This window comes from Anolis carolinensis, chromosome 3 (assembly GCF_035594765.1).
Source record: "Anolis carolinensis isolate JA03-04 chromosome 3, rAnoCar3.1.pri, whole genome shotgun sequence".
NCBI classification, from domain to species: Eukaryota; Metazoa; Chordata; class Lepidosauria; order Squamata; family Dactyloidae; genus Anolis; species Anolis carolinensis.
In genome coordinates this window covers 286206966-286226142 of record NC_085843.1, presented here as the reverse complement: position 1 = coordinate 286226142, position 19177 = coordinate 286206966, and the positions used below count along the sequence as shown (strand labels likewise).

The window sequence follows — 19177 nt, the reverse complement described above, 5'->3', positions numbered from 1 at the left end:
AGACATAAAAGACATAAAAGATCTGACCTAGAGGTTATGTTATATTTATTATTTGTATGTATAATGCGGCACTGAATTTTGCCATAGTCTGTAAGCCGCTCTGAGTCCCCTTCGGGGTGAGAAGAGCGGGGTATAAATACAGCAAATAAATAAAATAATAAATAAATAAGTTTAGGTACTGCTTATGAAGGGAGGCCAATTTAACTAATTTACAACATCATTAAAAAAGTGTTGTCGAAGGCAACAAAATGAACAAAATCTGGCTACCAGTATTAAACAACTCAAAAATCAGGACAGTAAATAAGAAGCAACATTCTGAAAACAGAGGAGTTCCAGACATGAATCAATCAGGGGCAGCTAATGACTCTGAACAAAGGATGCCCTCAGGCAGGAAGAAGCCAGGAGATGAAGCTATTCAATGCTAATCAAGGTGATTAACTACAACATTCACACTGGCCTCCAAGTGACAAGAGTTCTTCTCTCACCCTGGACTTTCCACAGATATATATAAACCTTCCTTGCTTAGTTTCTCCATACCTCACAACCTCTGAGGATGCCTGCCATAGATGAGGGTGAAGAGTCAGGAGAGAATACTTCTGGAACATGGCCATACAGCCCGGAAAATATACAACAACCATAAAAAAATAATCCAGCAGCATGCAGAAAGGAATGAGGAAACGATCCATCAAAAGGACTCGGTGTCACAGTGGAAGATGAAGCAGCAGCTCCCCCTGTGGCTGGCAAGACATGCAAGTCTCACAGAGCTGTGCATTGCATACGTATTGCTCCATATGTGCTGGCATATGCACGGCCTCTCCACACAAAAGCGCAATCGGCAGCCTCCGCTGGTGTTGCCGTGACTCACTGTTGTGCCCTGTGTGGCTGCGATTCTTAAAGAAAAGCCTACCTCGCACTTTCTGTGACATGTTTGGAAACGTCTCAAACAGCCAACAAAAAGCCTCCGAGATGGAGCAAAGGAGAGCAGGCTGCAGCTCATCCTATGTTCCTGAAACACTCCTGAACTGCAAATCCCAGCAGTCCTGGCCGTCACAACCAAGGATGAGGGATGCCGGGATACGCAACCACTTTGGGAGATGAAAAAGGAATATCTTGTTGTTAATGTGGGATTTGTGTATTGATAGTGTTTAAATGCAATTTGTGCCATGCTTGTATTGCAACTGATTGCATCATCCAGAATGTACTATAGTGTGGAAAGAGTTAATTGCCAAGAAACTATGATGTCCTTGATGTGTGGCTGGAACTAGGGAGTATCCAGACACAAGTGTGTGTGCATACCGATTGCGTCAGTTCAGTTGAGTTAAGTTCTGTTGGAGAACAGAACAGTCCTGTGTTCATCCGTCGTCTGTAAGTCTGTTTGTGTTGATTATTACTGCATACAGTAAAACTTTGTAAATAGTTTTACCAATGTCTCTGAGTGTCTCTTTGTTCTGCGCTCCACTGGTTCCATCCAACTACTGCTGCGCTGAAAATACTCTGACACTTGTCACTCCTTGTCCAAAATCTGGGGCTGTTTTCCATACAGGTTTCCCCCATTGGGTCATGGAAAAAAGGAATGCATGGGGGGAAGCCAGCTTGTTTTCTGCTGCTCCATTTGAACCAATATGTTCAAATGACAAGAAAGGACATCCCACACAAATATTAGGAACAATGTATTTACTATCAGAGAAATGATTGCTTGGAAGGTTCAGATTCTCTTTTTGGAGATCCTTAAACAGAGGTTAGGTGGACATCTTTCAGGAGTGTGGTGGTTGCATAGCGGAATGGGGTTGGACTAGATGCCCTCTGGGGTCCCCTCCAACTCTGGCTTGACAACAGTCCATGTAAAAAGGGATTGAGGAGTCTTAGTGCTGAACATGAGCTGAGAAAGCCAAAACTATCAAGAGGAGAATAATGTCCAGATCGAGGGAATCCAAATTCTGCTTTGCTCAGACCTCACTTGGCAATTCTGCATCCAGTTCTGGGCAAAGCAATTCAAGAAGGAGATGGACAAGACAGAAAGTGTCCAGAGGAAGGAGACCTAAATGGTCAAAGATGCAGAAACCATGAATCTCGTTGAGGAACAGCTGAAGGAGCTGGAGATGTTTAGCTTGGAAAAGGCCGAGAGAAGAGGACATGAGAGCCAGGCTGAAATATTCGGAAGGAGGTCCCACTGAGGAAAGGCCAAGCTTGTGTTCTGCTGCTCCAGAGACTAGGACACAATGGAGCAGAGCCACAGAAAAAGAGATACCTTTTAAACATTAATAAGAACTTCCCGACAGTATCATTTGTTTGACTGTTAAATCTGTTACTTCCTTGGGAGTCCATCGGAGTCTCCTTCTCTGGAGGTTTCAAAGCAGAGGTTGGACGGCCATCTATTGGGAGTGCTTTGATTGTGTCTTCCTGCCTGCCAGAAGAGGAGTTAGACTGGATGGGCTTAGGAAAATCTTCCAACTCCAATTTTATAATATCAATATCACCATCTGTGATGGTGATGATGATTGAATCTTCTTCTCTGGAGGTTTTCAAGCAAAGGTTGGATGGCCATCTATCAGGAGGGCTTGGATGGTGTCTTCCTGCCTGGCAGAAGGGGGTTGGACTGGATGTCCTTTGGCGGTCTCTTCCAACTCTAATTTAATACAGTCTCCTTTGCTAGAGGATTTTAAGCAGAGGCTGTATGGCCATCTGTAGGGAGGGCTTAGATGGTGTCCTCCTGGCTGGGAGAAGGGGGTTGGGTGGATGGCCTTTTGGGATCTCTTCCAACTCTTACTTTAATATAGACTGCTTGGGAGTGATGGTGTCTCCTTTGCTGGAGACTTTTAAGCAGAGGCTGGATGGTCATCTGTTTGGAAGGTGTGTTTCCGCCTTGCAGAATGGGGTTGGACTGGATAGCTTTGGGGGTCTCTTCCAACTCCAGGGTTCTATATTCATCATCATCACCACCATCTTCGAAGGTAATGATGATGATAATGGAATCTTCCAACTCTAGGATTCTATAATCATCATGATCACTACTGATGATGATGATGATGATGATGATGTTGTTGTTGATGTTGATGATGATGATGATGTTGTTGACGATGACATTGATGATGATGATGATATTGATGTTGTTGTTGATGTTGATGATGATGTTGATGTTGATGATGATGACGTTGTTGATGATGATGACATTGATGATGATGATGTTGATGATGATGATATTGATGATGATGATGTTGATGATGATGTTGTTCATGATGATGATGATGATGATGATGTTGATGTTGTTGTTGATGATGATGTTGATGTTTCTTGGCAGGGGGTTGGACTGGATAGCCTGTGAGGTCTCTATGATTCTATAATTTTTCCTCTCTGGAATTTTTCAAGCTAAGATTGGATGGCCATCTATCGGGAGGGCTTAGATGGTGTTTTCATGCCTGGCAGAAGGGGGTTGGACTGGATGGCCTTTGGGAGTCTCTTCCAACTCCAGGGTTCTATATTCATCATCACCACCACCATCTTCAAAGGTAATGATGATGATAATGGAACCTTCCAACTCTAGGAGTCTATAATCATCATGATCACTATTATTGATGATGATGATGTTGATGATGTTGATGATGGTGAGGTTGATGATGATGGTGATGATGATGATGATAATGATGTTGATGATGATGATGATGCTTCCTGGCAGGGGGGTTGAACTGGATGGCCTGTGAGGTCTCTTCCATCTTCAGGTTTCTATATTCATCATCATCACCACCATCTTCGAAAGTAATGATGATGATAATGGAATCTTCCAACTCTAGGATTCTATAATCATCATGATCACTATCTTTGATGATGATGATGATGATGATGTTGTTGATGTTGATGTTGTTGACGATGATGATGTTGATGATGATGATGATGATGTTGATGATGATGATGTTGTTGATGATGATGATGTTGATGATGATGTTGATGATGATGATGTTGATGATGATGATGATGATGATGTTGATGCTTCTTGGCAGGGGGCTGGACTGGATGGCCTGTGAGGTCTCTATGATTCTATTCTTCTTCTTCTCTGGAAGTTTTCAAGCTAAGATTGGATGGCCATCTATCGGGAGGGCTTAGATGGTGTTTTCATGCCTGGCAGAAGGGGGTTGGACTGGATGGCCTTTGGGAGTGTTGGGAATCATCCTGGACTACTCAAGTCTAGATGTAGTTAGATAGATGATAGAGTTAGATGGAGGGACTCCTTTCCCTGTTTCCAAAGCATGCCTAGACAGGCTTTACTGTGTTTCACTCTATCCTGTTTACGTCACATCCCTTACTTTGAAGTTAGTAGAAATGTGAATCTTTAGGGACACTAACTTCTCATTGGTCAGAACGTCTTTTATGGCCTCAATAAACTGGACCATGAGGTTGGAACCATTTTTGGTTCTCTCTTCTCCCTTTGTTCTTCTAGCTAACAACACATCCTGCCATCTCTCCTGCCAAGATGTAACTATTTAGATGTTTGTTATTTTTCCTTTCTTATTTTTCCTTCAAAACCAGTCTAGAGTAGACTAGACAGCTCCCAAGCCTTTCTATCTACAATGGAGTTCTTTTTACCTGAATAAATACTTTTTGAACTTTTACTGAGACTCGGCAGTCCATTGCAATCCTAACTGGTCAAAGGCTTCTCTTTGCTCACCCCGTGTAAGTATCTGCTGCATTTGAAAGCTTTTGCTTTTGCTCCTCTGCTGATTTTTGGTGGAATCTCCCCCAGAGAGGGTTACATTGAGTCTAACCACTCAGAGATTACCACAACAGGGAGTCCCTTTCAGCTCTAATTTAATATAGACTGCTTTGGAGTGGCGGTGTCTCTTTTGCAGGAGGCTTTTAAGCAGAGACTGTATGGCCATTTGTAGGGAGGGCTTAGACAGTGTCCTTCTGCCTGGGAGAAGGGGGTTAGATTAGATGGCCTTTGAGGTCCCTAGGATTCAATGGCTCCAAGGCCAGGCTCACCAAAGGGGTGAGTGTTCATAGACAACCTTCCGGATGACGGCGCTCACCTCCGTGGCCGATGCCATTTAAGGCAGCAGACGAGAAGACCGGCTGCCGGAGTCCAAGGAGGAGGAACACAAAGCTTTTGCCAAGCGAGCCTTTGCTTCGTGTCCCTGGAAAAGGAACCCGAGCGGAATCTGAGCCGGAAAGGCCTGCTGGGCAAACAGATGCCCGCCTGCGTTCTGGGACCAAGTCTGCCTTTTCTGGCCGGAGGGCGGCATCGCCGAGGTTCAAGCAAAATACAAGGCTCCGGAGGAGACGGAAAGCACTCAGAGCCCCACATTTAAAAAATCCCCTTTGGATAGAAAGACCCGGGCGATTGCTGGGCACGTTTCTGCACGGAAAATAATATTCTTTTGTGCAGAAAATAACATGTTTTCTGATCTGCAAAAAAATAGCGTTGCATTTGCAGGGTAAGCGGAAGGCAAAACATTTCCCAAAGCAAAGCAGAGTGCATCCTTTCCGCTTTCAAACCAAACATAACCCATAGAAATGCTGGACCATTCTAGCAATCATCACGTCAGACCACTCAGAAAAGGTATTGAAATCCACAAGAAGCAAGTGGACAATTTCAACAAAAAGGAGGAAACCATGGAAATGAACAGAATCTGGCTACCAGTATTCAAAAAACTCTAAAATCAGTACAGTAAATAACAAACATCAGTCAGAAACAGGATTACTTCAAACAGCAAACAATCAAGGGCCAGCTAACACTCCCAAACAGAGGGCGCCCCTAGGCAGCAACAGCCAGGCTTTGCAGCTGCAAGGCTACTCAATGCTAATCAAGCTGGCTAATTGCAACACTCACACTTGTTTCAAACACACACATTATTCCACAGGTATATATACACCCTATTTCCATCAATTCCAACAGACTTCTGAAGATGCCATGAGCCACAGATGCAGGCAAAATTTCAGGAGAGAATGCTACTGGCACATGGCCGTACAGCCTGAAAAACTCCCAGCAACCCGGGCTGGGCTGTGGCGTAGCTGGCTAGTAACCAGCTGCTATAAATCACTACTGATCGAGAGGTCATGAGTTCGAAGCCCGGGTCGGGTTAAGCGTCCGACCATTAATAGCCCCGGCTTGCTGTTGACCTATGCAGCCCCGAAAGACAGTTGCATCTGTCAAGTAGAGAAATTTAGGTACGCTTTATGCGGGAGGCTAATTTATAACACCATAAAACTGCCAGCAAAACACGAGGAAAGGAATGAGGAAGTACAGCCACTACTGGACGGTGAAGCAACAGCTCCCCCTGTGGCCGGAATCGTGAAGCTGGAAAAATGTTAAAAATGCCTCTGAGTCTGTCTAACGTATGTTGTTTGTCTGTTGGCATTGAATGTTTGCCATATATGTGTTCATTGTAATCCGCCCTGAGTCCCCTTCGGGGTGAGAAAGAAGGGCGGAATATAAATACTGTAAATAATAAAATAATAATAATACAAATTAAGCACCAAAACTTCATGTTATACAACAAATTTGACAGAAAAAGTAGTTCAATACGCAGTAATGTTATGTTGTAATTACTGTATTTACGAATTTAGCACCAAAATATCACGATATATTGGAAACATTGACTACAAAAATGGCTTGGATTATCCAGAGGCTTGGATAAGCAAGGCTTGGATTAGTGAGACTCTACTGTATAATATTATTTATTAATTATATGTCATTCATATATACATGAATATCTATCTATATCTATCTATGTATCTATGTATCTATTTATGTACAGTAGAGACTCTACTGTATAATATTATTTATTAATTATATGTCATTCATATATACATGAATATCTATCTATATCTATCTATGTATCTATGTATCTATTTATGTACAGTAGAGTCTCACTTATCCAAGCCTCGCTTATTCAAGCCTCTGGATAATCCAAGCCTTTTTTGTAGTCAATGTTTTCAATATATCGTGATATTTTGGTGCTAAATTCGTAAATACAGTAATTACTACATAACATTACTGCGTAGTGAACTACTTTTTCTGCCAAATTTGTTGTATAACATGATGTTTTGGTGCTTCATTTGTAAAATCATAACCTAATTTGATGTGTAATAGGCTTTTCCTTAATCCCTCCTTATTATCCAACATATTCGCTTATCCAACGTTCTGCTGGCCCGTTTATGTTGGATAAGTGAGACTCTACTGTATGTATTTTTGTAGCCGGGGTGTCCACTTACATAGACAAGGTCCCACTTCCACCAATAACTATAGCTCCCATTACTCAGGAGACACCAATATCCTTCCCTCCAATGACACTGCAGGTTATAGTGAGGGTTGTGAGCATGTCCAAGAGCCCTGCCAATGTCCTCCACAAACACCATATTGCTCCCCACCCAAGTAAAGGCTTTCATACAGGGACAATTTCATCCTAGATTTCCTGTTTTTCCTCCAGAATGGACAGCTCAGTATTTCTGACTATCTCCATTGGTGTGGAATTTGCATGATCCCGCCCACTGCCTCTCCCTTAACCCTTTCCTATTCTTTTTATGGCACACATCAGACAGAGGCATCGATCAACAAATGAACATACTAGAGAGAGATATTGTTGTTATTGTTACTGTTTTACTGTTTTATGTTACTGTGTAAGCATTTTTACCTGTTGATGTCGCGTGCCATGTATGTATTTTATTTGTTTTATTGTAGTTGCCTAGGCTTGGCCCCATATTAGCTGCCCCGAGTCCCTTCGGGGAGATGGAGGCGGGGTACAAAAATAAAGGTGTTGTTGTTGTTACTATTTTACTGTTTTATGTGACTGTGTAAGCATTTTTTACCTGCTGATGTTGCGTGCCATGTATGTATTTTATTTGTTTTATTGCAATTGCCTGGGCTTGGCCCCATATTAGCCACCATGAGTCCCTTTGGGGAGATGGAAGTGGGGTACAAAAATAAAGTTGTTGTTGTTGTTGCTATTGTTACTATTTTACTGTTTTATGTTACTGTGTAACCATTATTTACCTGCTGATGTCACATGTCATGTATGTATTTTATTTGTTTTATTGTAATTGCCTGGGCTTGGCCCCATATTAGCTGCACTGAATCCCTTCGGGGAGATTGAAGCGGGGTACAAAAATAAAGTTGTTGTTGTTGTTGTTACTATTTTACTGTTTTATGTTACTGTGTAAGCATTTTTACCTGTTGATGTCACGTGTCATGTATGTATTTTATTTGTTTTATTGTAATTGCCTGGGCTTGGCCCCATATTAGCTGCACTGAATCCCTTCGGGGAGATTGAAGCGGGGTACAAAAATAAAGTTGTTGTTGTTGTTGTTACTATTTTACTGTTTTATGTTACTGTGTAAGCATTTTTACCTGTTGATGTCACGTGTCATGTATGTATTTTATTTGTTTTATTGTAATTGCCTGGGCTTGGCCCCATATTAGCTGCACTGAATCCCTTCGGGGAGATGGAAGCGGGGTACAAAAATAAAGTTGTTGTTGTTGTTGTTACTATTTTACTGTTTTATGTTACTGTGTAAGCATTTTTACCTGTTGATGTCACGTGTCATGTATGTATTTTATTTGTTTTATTGTAATTGCCTGGGCTTGGCCCCATATTAGCTGCACTGAATCCCTTCGGGGAGATGGAAGCGGGGTACAAAAATAAAGTTGTTGTTGTTGTTACTATTTTACTGTTTTATGTGACTGTGTAAGCATTTTTTACCTGCTGATGTCGCGTGTCATGTAAGTATTTTATTTGCTTTATTGTAATTGCCTGGGATTGGCCCTATATTAGCTGCACCAAGTCCCTTTGGGGAGATGGAAGAGGGGTACAAAAATAAAGTTGTTGTTGTTATTACAGTAGAGTCTCACTTATCCAACACTCGCTTATCCAACGTTCTAGATTATCCAACTCATTTTTGTAGTCGATGTTTTCAATAAATCATGATATTTTGGTGCTAAATTCGTAAATACAGTAATTACTACAGAGCATTATTTCATATTGAAGTACTTTTCCTATCAAATTTGTTGTATAACATGATGTTTTGGTGCTTAATTTGTAAAATCAGAACCTAATTTGATGTTTAATAGGCTTTTCCTTAATCCCTCCTTATTATCCAACATATTTGCTTATCCAATGTTCTGCCGGCCCGTTTATGTTGGATAAGTGTAGTATTATTATTATTATCAGTAGTAGTAGTATATTTACATGCAGAATTAATATTTGTGTTGCCTGTAACTATAATGTTTTTTTATATATATATAATTTTTATTGAGTTTCTACAACACATCACACTGAAAAAAAACCAAACAAAGAGAACAAACGAAAAAAAAACCCACACATACCCATTGACATACATGTAGTACTTCCCATCCTCCCTTTTGGGGGTCTTATCTAAAGTCAATTTTTATAATTGTTTCCCAGTCCTGATTGTATTGGTATGTCCCAGTTTATTCCTTCTGTGTCAAGGCATATTTCTTACTGCATGTCCATATATTTTTTATATTGATCCCAGTCTGTCCTTTTTATTGGCTGTCCTCTATACATCTTCAATAAAAATGTTAGTTCATCCATGTCTCTTATGTCTTCAATTTTCTCAAGCCATTCATCCTTTCCCGGAGTTAACTGTGATTTCCAATGTTTTGCAAAGATAATCCTTGCAGCTGTATTGATATATGTAAATAGTTTGTCATCATTTATGTTGAATTGTGTTTCTGAGTCTGTCAAGTTTAGTAGATAGTATTCTGGTTTCATTGGAAATTTTTTCCCTAATATTTTCTGAGATTCCGTATGTATCATTTTCCAGAATTTGCCCGCTTCTTTACAAGTCCACCAAGCATGGTAATACGATCCTATATGGTCTTTACATTTCCAGCAGGAGTTTTGAGTTCCCTTATACATTTTTCCTAACTTTTGGGGTGTGATATACCACCTGTGGAAGGATTTCAGCCAATTTTCTTTTAGGTCCCACGCATAGGTATATTTTGTTTTTTTCCTCCATAACGTTTCCCACTCTGTCATGGTTATTGTATGTCCTATGTTTTGGGCCCATTTCACCATACATCCTGTAACTATAATGTAAACGGTTAAGCACCTCCAGTTTGCACTTGTGTGCTTTTCTGCTTCTGTGTGTACAAATTTCCGCACCACTTTCATCTTGTTGCTGGGAAAGAGTGTGTGTTTGTGTTGACGAGAAGAAAGGGGGAACGAGAGAGGAAGAGAGGAAGAGAGAGAGAGAGGGCAAAAGGCATGCGCGGTTGCTTGCTTGCCTGCCTGCCTGGGATACTCACTTCCCCCGGGGAGGCTGTCTCTGTCAAAGATGCACAGCTTGTACCCGAACTCGTTCTCCAGGACCCCGCGCAGCGTCAGGAGCACAAACTCTTCCTCCTCGGCGTTCCTGGCGTAGGAGACGTAAATGTCATACTCCTTCCCGTCTGAGAGAGCGCATGAGAAAGAGCAGGGAGAAAAAAAGACAGGGAAAACTTTGTGAGACCATCGGTGACATTCGGCTCTCCCTTCTCGCCTCCGCTTTGGAAGGAAGAACGGACAACATGTGCCGCATCATGCGGCAGAGCATGACACAAGGGATGGCATTGCCACATGCCCGCTGCTGCTACTCCATGGGGATCAGTAAGCATTGAAAGCCACACTGTTTGCACCCATCAGTAAGTCCAGCAGCCCAGCTGCAATGCTATGCCATTCTTTTCTTCTTCTTTTTTTTTGTGGCCCGCTCTACACCCTGGTGTGGGATGGACCATGGATGGTGGGATTTGCAGTACTTTCAAATGCTTCATCTCCCACAGATCACTGTTATTCTATCCAATGATGTATCAGGACCAAACTTGGCACACAATACCCCCCATGAACCACTTTACATCCTCCTGCAGTTTGAGGGACAATGGACCAAGGATGATGGGATTTACAGTACCTTCACTCACTTCCTGAGACCACTGCAACCCACACCAATGACTGGTCAAGACCAAACTTGGCACACATACTGCCCATCACTGACTATGTCCTGCTGTGGCTTGAGGGACAATGGACCAAGGATGATGGGATTTACAGTACCTTCACTCACTTCCTGAGACCACTGCAACCCACACCAATGACTGGTCAAGACCAAACTTGGCACGCATACTGCCCATCACTGACTATGTCCTGCTGTGGCTTGAGGGACAATGGACCAAGGATGATGGGATTTACAGTACCTTCACTCACTTCCTGAGACCACTGCAACCCACACCAATGACTGGTCAAGACCAAACTTGGCACAAATACTGCCCATCACTGACTATGTCCTGCTGTGGCTTGAGGGACAATGGACCAAGGATGATGGGATTTACAGTACCTTCACTCACTTCCTGAGACCACTGCAACCAACACCAATGACTGGTCAAGACCAAACTTGGCACACATACTGCCCATCACTGACTATGTCCTGCTGTGGCTTGAGGGACAATGGACCAAGGATGATGGGATTTACAGTACCTTCACTCACTTCCTGAGACCACTGCAACCAACACCAATGACTGGTCAAGACCAAACTTGGCACACATACTGCCCATCACTGACTATGTCCTGCTGTGGCTTGAGGGACAATGGACCAAGGATGATGGGATTTACAGTACCTTCACTCACTTCCTGAGACCACTGCAACCCACACCAATGACTGGTCAAGACCAAACTTGGCACACATACTGTCCATCACTGACTATGTCCTGCTGTGGCTTGAGGGACAATGGAACAAGGATGATGGGATTTACAGTACCTTCACTCACTTCCTGAGACCACTGCAACCAACACCAATGACTGGTCAAGACCAAACTTGGCACACATACTGTCCATCACTGACTATGTCCTGCTGTGGCTTGAGGGACAATGGAACAAGGATGATGGGATTTACAGTACCTTCACTCACTTCCTGAGACCACTGCAACCCACACCAATGACTGGTCAAGACCAAACTTGGCACACATACTGCCCATCACTGACTATGTCCTGCTGTGGCTTGAGGGACAATGGACCAAGGATGATGGGATTTACAGTACCTTCACTCACTTCCTGAGACCACTGCAACCCACACCAATGACTGGTCAAGACCAAACTTGGCACACATACTGCCCATCACTGACTATGTCCTGCTGTGGCTTGAGGGACAATGGACCAAGGATGATGGGATTTACAGTACCTTCACTCACTTCCTGAGACCACTGCAACCAACACCAATGACTGGTCAAGACCAAACTTGGCACACATACTGCCCATCACTGACTATGTCCTGCTGTGGCTTGAGGGACAATGGACCAAGGATGATGGGATTTACAGTACCTTCACTCACTTCCTGAGACCACTGCAACCCACACCAATGACTGGTCAAGACCAAACTTGGCACACATACTGTCCATCACTGACTATGTCCTGCTGTGGCTTGAGGGACAATGGACCAAGGATGATGGGATTTACAGTACCTTCACTCACTTCCTGAGACCACTGCAACCAACACCAATGACTGGTCAAGACCAATCTTGGCACACATACTGCCCATCACTGACTTTCTTCACTTCACTTCACTTTATTTCTTAATTAGTCGCTCTCCACCAGAGTGCTCCGAGTGATTTACAATTTAAAATATCATTCCACAATATAAAAACATTCAACATAAAAACATTCAACATAAAAACATTCAACAGTGACTATTTGGCAAATTAGATCTGATTTACTTAAATGCACAATCAAACAGCCAAGTCTTGAGCGCTTTTACAAAAGGCCGCAACTCCGACATTGCTCTAAGATATGGAGGCAATGAGTTCCACAGACTTTATGTCCTGCTGTGGTTTGAGGGACAATGGACCAAGGGAAAAATGCACATTACATTTTTATATATATAGATGGGTGGCACTTGGCTTCAATAAAGTCCATTGTGAAAGGGATCTAGGAGTCTTTGGAGACCCCAAGCTGAACATGAGCCAACAGTGTGATGCGGCAGCCGAAAAGGCCAATGTGATTCTGGGCAGCATCAATAAGAGTCTAGTGTCGAGATTGGGAGAAGTTATAGTCCTGCTCTCTTCTGCTTTGGTCCCCTGGAATAACAACCACGTGTTCAGTTCTGGGCAAAGAAATGCAAGGAGGAGATGGACAAGAAGGAAGATGTCCAGGGAAAGGTGACCAATATAGGCAAAGCAGGGCTTGCATTGTGTCTTCCTGCCAGGAAGAAGGGGATTGGGCTGGATGGGCCTGGGTTGAGGATGCCTGAAACCAGTCTGAAACCAGTCAGAACTGGTTGCACTGAGGAAGACGGATAAAGGATCTGACACAACAAAAAGCTTAAAATACCAGCCCCAAAGGGAAGGCCGGTGGGGAGCTAAGCCCATTCCAGTTTCCCGGGGCAACTCTGCAACTGAAAAGGCTCAGCTGAGAAAAGTAACTGACAAGCTGTCTTTCCCAGACTTGAAAACATACCTTGCAGCAGAAATTGAAACATGGTGATAATAATAATAATATTCAGCTGTGATTCTTCCGGCAACATCAAGATGCAGCTGTTCTTAATATAGCATTCAGCAGAGGTGCAGTGCTTTGAATGCCCTGGACTCAGTGTGCGTCTACATTGTAGAATTAATGCAGCTTGACACCACTTTAACTCTCATGTCTCAATGCCTTAGCATCCTGGGAGCTGTAGTTTTACCAGGTCTTCAGCCTTCTCTGCCAAACAGTTCTAGGGCCTCATTAAAATACAACTCCAGCAATTTCAGAGCCATGATAAAGTGATGTGAAACAGCATTTCAATGGCTTCTCTGTGTCATCTGACATGATAGTTGTTCGAGTGGTCGAGCATTTCTGTCTTCTGAAATAATATCCTGTGTCCAGGCTGGTTCATCAAGTGCTCTGCTCTGGCTGATTTCTCTGGTTGAGTTAGTCTGCAATGCCTTTCATGTTCTTTCATGTCAGACTACAGAGAAGCCATTGAAACCCACAAGCATGTGGACAACTTCAACAGAAAGGAGGAAACCGTGAAAATGAACAAAATCTGGCTCCCAGTATTAAAAAAAACCTCCAAAATCAGAACAGTAAATAAGAAGCAACACTCTGAAAACAGAGGAGTTCCAGACATGAATCAATCAGGGGCAGCTAACGACTCTGAACAAAGGATGACCCCAGGCAGGAAGAAGCCAGGAGATGAAGCTATTCAGTGCTAATCAAGGTGATTAATTACAACGTTCCCACTGGCCTCCAACTGACAAGAGTTCTTCTCTCACCCTGGACTTTCCACAGATATATATAAACCTTCCTTGCTTAGTTTCTCCATATACCTCACAACCTCTGAGGATGCCTGCCATAGAGGTGGGCGAAACGTCAGGAGAGAATACCTCTGGAACATGGCTATACAGCCCAGAAAACACACAACAACCCTGTGATCCCGGCCATGAAAGCCTTCGACAACACATTAAACCCTCAAGATAAAAAGCCAGCAAGATGAAATGGCTTGCTTATTGGATGCCTCCAGGAGATGGTAGTAAGTCACACACTCTCAGCCCAAGAGGTAAGTAATGGTACATCTGAAAAAAATGTCGGGGTATTGTGTATTGTGAAATGTTAAAATCAATCTGGGTTGTTAGAAATGCCTTCTGTGTTAGTTTTCGGCAAGGCATTTCAGCAGTTATGGAGTTAATGAGAGTCTGCTATGATTGACATATCACAGGACCAATGGAGTCAAGTTTGTTTTGACCGGGACTTTCTTCTTGTCCTGTGGAATGCAGAGGAGTTTCTTCAGTGTATGTGAGTGAGTTGCTTCGGCAAGAGCACTCATGGAGAAAGGACTGAATTGCTCTATTTGTATATAGTTATGTAAATAAAGCTTATAACTGTTGGTTTTTCAACTGAACCCTTCGTCTGCTGGAGTGTGTTTGACCAGTTCTGTTTATCCACATGGGAAGACAGTCTGGAGAAGGAGGTGAGACCGGGATGATGATTTTGGAATGCACTCTGCACCCCATCATCCTCCTCCCCGAACAAAAAATCTGATCAAGAAAAATCCATAATAGATCCATCTTAGGTTTGCGCTAGTTGGAAACAAGGCGCATGCAACAACCACCAATTCAACAAAGTTTGGGCATGTTTCCTTTTCAGATGACAAGCCCTGGAATCCTCCAAGAAGGAGGTTAACTTTCCAAGTCGGAGACACTGAGTGTCTCTTCTTTGCCTCGCTGCTAGTTTTTCATTTTTGGTTAATATTATGCCTCTCAACTCCGCTGCCTTTGCCGGGAAGGGAGGGAGAATCAATTATTAGCAAGGAAATGTTTTCCTTCCCAAGTACACAGAGACAGACGACGCACAGAACCCACTACAAAGCAAACAAACAAGAAGCAATTAGCAAAACCATTTAAAATGCAATCAACCCAGAGGAACGAGACGTTCCTGCAACATTTCAGCCTCGGAGTTTGTTGAGGCAGGAGAGGACAGCGGGTCGCAGAGAATACATCTATGCGGGTGGTGCATGGAAAACACACAAAAATAGTGGAAATTGCATTTCTATTTATCTCCATGGGCTTTCTTGGAATCCTCTCAACAACCCTGCAAAAGTAGTATAGCATTCTTTTCTCTTGAGAGTTTTATATACAAGCAAACAAAGCTGAGATGAGGAATTGCAACAGATTTGAATTTTGCATTGCAGAAGCAACTTGGCAAGGGAGGAATGCTTTCTTTTTCCCTGGCCAGGGTGCATCTAGACCAGGGGTCCCCAAACTAAGGCCCGGGGGCCGGATGCGGCCCATCGAAGCCATTTATCCGGCCCCCATGGCACAAGGGCAGAAGAGGGTTGGGCTAAATGACTCAAGGGGTCTCTTCTCTTCCAACCCTTATTATTATTATTATTATTATTATTATTATTATTATTATTATTATTATTATTATTATTATTATTATTATTAACATTGAGGCTGGGTGGCCATCTGTCAGGAGTGCTTTGTTTGTGCTTTAGGTACACAAAGGCAGTAGGGGATTGGACTCAATGGCCCAAGGGATCCCTTCCAACCCTCTTTATATTATTATTATTATTATTATTATTATTATTATTATTATTATTATTATTATTATTATTAACATTGAGGCTGGGTGGCCATCTGTCAGGGGTGCTTTGCTTGTGCTTTTGGTGCACAAAGGCAGAAGGGGATTGGACTCAATGGCCCAAAGGGTCTCTTCCAACCCTCTTTATATTATTATTATTATTATTATTATTATTATTATTATTATTATTATTATTATTATTATTACTACTATTATTAACATTGAGGCTGGGTGGCCATCTGTCAGGGGTGCTTTGCTTGTGCTTTTGGTGCACAAAGGCAGAAGGGGATTGGACTCAATGGCCCAAAGGGTCTCTTCCAACACTCTTTGTTGTTGTTGTTGTTGTTGTTGTTGTTGTTGTTGTTGCTCGGTGGCCAACTATAGTCCGGCCCTCCAACGGTCCGAAGGATCGTGAACTGGCCCCCTGTTTAAAAAGTTTGGGGACCCCTGATCTAGACTGTAGAATTAAAGCAGCCTGATACCACTTGAATTACCATGGCTCAAGGCTATGGAATCCTTTGAGTTGTAGTTTTACAAGGTGCACAGTCATCTCTGTTGAAGAGGGCTGGTGGTTCACCAAATTACACAAACTGCTTTGATGCTATAGTGGAGATGCACCCTCAGTGATACATCTATGACATGGCCATAATGGAGGTGATGCAGAAGATGGGTCACCCACTTCCAGCCCCAAACATCTCGGACCCCATGATCTCCAGCATCACAATGGGCCTCCTCCAGAGGTGGGGCTTCCAGAGCATCTAAGGCAGCACAGCTCTCAAGGCTTCCACATGGAAGCCACCAAAGAAAGACACCTTCCAGCTTATCGAGGTCCTGTTTGCCAAGGACTGTACAAGTGAGGCATGACCACCTTCATTGATTGGCCAAAATAACACTGATTTCCAATTCTGGGCACCACAATGGAAGAATGAGATGGACAAGATGGAAAGGTGTCCGGGAAAAAGAAAGCAAAATGGTGAAAGGACTGGAAACTAGAAATCCTTATGAGAAGCAGATAGGTATGTTTACCTTGGAGAGGCAATATATTGACATGGTCTGAATTTAGGTTTATGTGCAATGGTTCCGTGGAAAAGTGGTTTTAAGTAACTATATGTTTTAGCTGACTAATGTATTTTATGTACTTTATGTGTTGTATTTTATGAATAGTTGTTAATGGTTTTGAATGTGTTGCTGTTTTATTGATCTGTTTGGCATTGAATTTTGCGGGTTGTTGTAAGCCGCCCTGAGTCCCCTCGGGTGAGAAGGGCGGGGTAGAAATGCTGTAAATAAATAAATAAATATGTTTACCTTGAGGAATAGAAGGTGAAAAGAGGACCTGAGAGCCTTGTTTAAATATCTGAAAGGAGGTCCCACTGAGGAGGAAGCAAGCTTGTTTCCTGCTGCTTTGGACACAAGGAGCCAAGGACTCAAACTAGGAAAAGGTATTTCTCCTAAACATTAGGAAGACGCTGACTGTGCTGTCCAAACTTTCATTTAAGTCCCAACAAGCCACCACTTACTTCTTCTTTCTTTGAGAAGACGTTGCGGTAACGCCACAGCTTTTTCTCTGCCCTTGGGTGAAGAAGAGAGATCCAGCTCACTAGGGGCACCAAGGTCATACCTACTACCTTCACATTTCCTAACTTTGTCTTTTCCACCTTTCCAAGAGGAAGGCAGAAATAGGAGCACCCCAAAATAAAGCCATTTTTGGTTCCTTTCCCTGGGTCAGAGCTACTCAATGGTGGGATAGGCTTCTTCAGATAGTAGTGGAGTTATCCACTAAAGCAACAAACAAGATACATTCAGTGCTGGTCACATAGACCTCAGATAAGCATCGTCACATATGCATTAGACTTAGACTTTGTTGCTCTTCTTCCTTCTAAGCTATTTTCCCAATGAAGGGGTTAGCGTTGTGACTGTTGTTTCCACAGGGCTATGTTTTGAGCATCCTCACATCTCACGTTGGCAGTATGTGTGTCTTCTTTGATGGTGTCCATCCATACTTTCTTTGGTCTTTGTCCACATGGTCACTGTCCTGCAATCTCCAAATGCAGTGTTGTTTATGTTCCTGGTGTCGGTTCTCTTTTCACAACATGGCTGTACCTCTGTAGTCTTGCTTCCTGTATTTTCTTGCTGATCACTTTTATTCCTGGTCTTTGATGGATGTCATCATTTGGCACATGGTCGAGAAGTGTCAAGCCAAGTGTCCATCTCAGCATTTGCATTTCCACTGTGTTAAGGACTTTGTTACTCTGATGTGCTATAAAATACTGATGCTTGGAATAAACATTATTTATCACAATCAGGGCTTATGAGTAGATTGGACTGAAAGCAGGGCTGCGCACTTGATAGTTTCTTTAGCCAAAATTACTACCATATATACTTGAGTATAAGCTGACCTGAATATAAGCCAAGACACCTAATTTTACCACAAAATACTGGGAAAACATTGACTCCATTATAAGCCGAGGGCGGTAAATTTCAGAAATAAAAATAGATACCAATAAAACTACACTAATTGAGGCATCAGTAGGTTAAATGTTTTTGAATATTTACATAAAGCTCAAATTTAAGATAAGACTGTCCAACTCTGATCAAATCATTATTCTCATCTTCTTCAATGTAAATGTGCTTATGTATCCTTTTAATAATAATAGAGTAAAATAATACATGTAATAATAATAATAATAATAATAATAAATGCAGAACAATAATACATGTAATAATAAATAGAGTAAAATAATAAATGCAATAATAATAATAATAATAATAATATCAGAGTGAAATAATAAATGTATTAATAATAATAAAAATAGAGTAAAATAAATGTAATAGTAGCAATAATAATAGAGGAAAATAATAAATGTAATAATACCAATAATAATAGAGAAAAATAATAAATGTACCATATATTCTCAAGTATAAGCTGACCCAAATATAAGCCAACCAGGACCCTCACCCGAGTATAAACTGAGGGGGGCTTTTTCAGCCTTAAAAAAAGAACTGAAAAACTAGGCTTATACTCGAGTATATACAGTATTTGTTGTCTGTTTGCTTTCCTGATCAGTTTCACGTTTGGTCTCATTTTAAGAGAAGAAACAGGGTTGTTGTTGTTGTTGTTCATGTTCTTGTTTATTATTATTATTAATAAT

At 42.1% G+C, this 19177-nt stretch overlaps 1 protein-coding gene across 2 annotated transcripts in view; it reads right to left on the bottom strand.

The window, feature by feature from the left end:
* The window catches only part of il1rap (interleukin 1 receptor accessory protein), a 177415-nt gene that overhangs the window by 30416 nt on the left and 127822 nt on the right, over nt 1–19177 (bottom strand). For both annotated transcript variants that reach the window (XM_062976939.1, XM_062976941.1), the window contains exon 11: nt 10259–10402. In XM_062976939.1, the coding sequence (XP_062833009.1) occupies nt 10259–10402 (144 nt within the window). The remainder of the gene's footprint in view (nt 1–10258; nt 10403–19177) is intronic.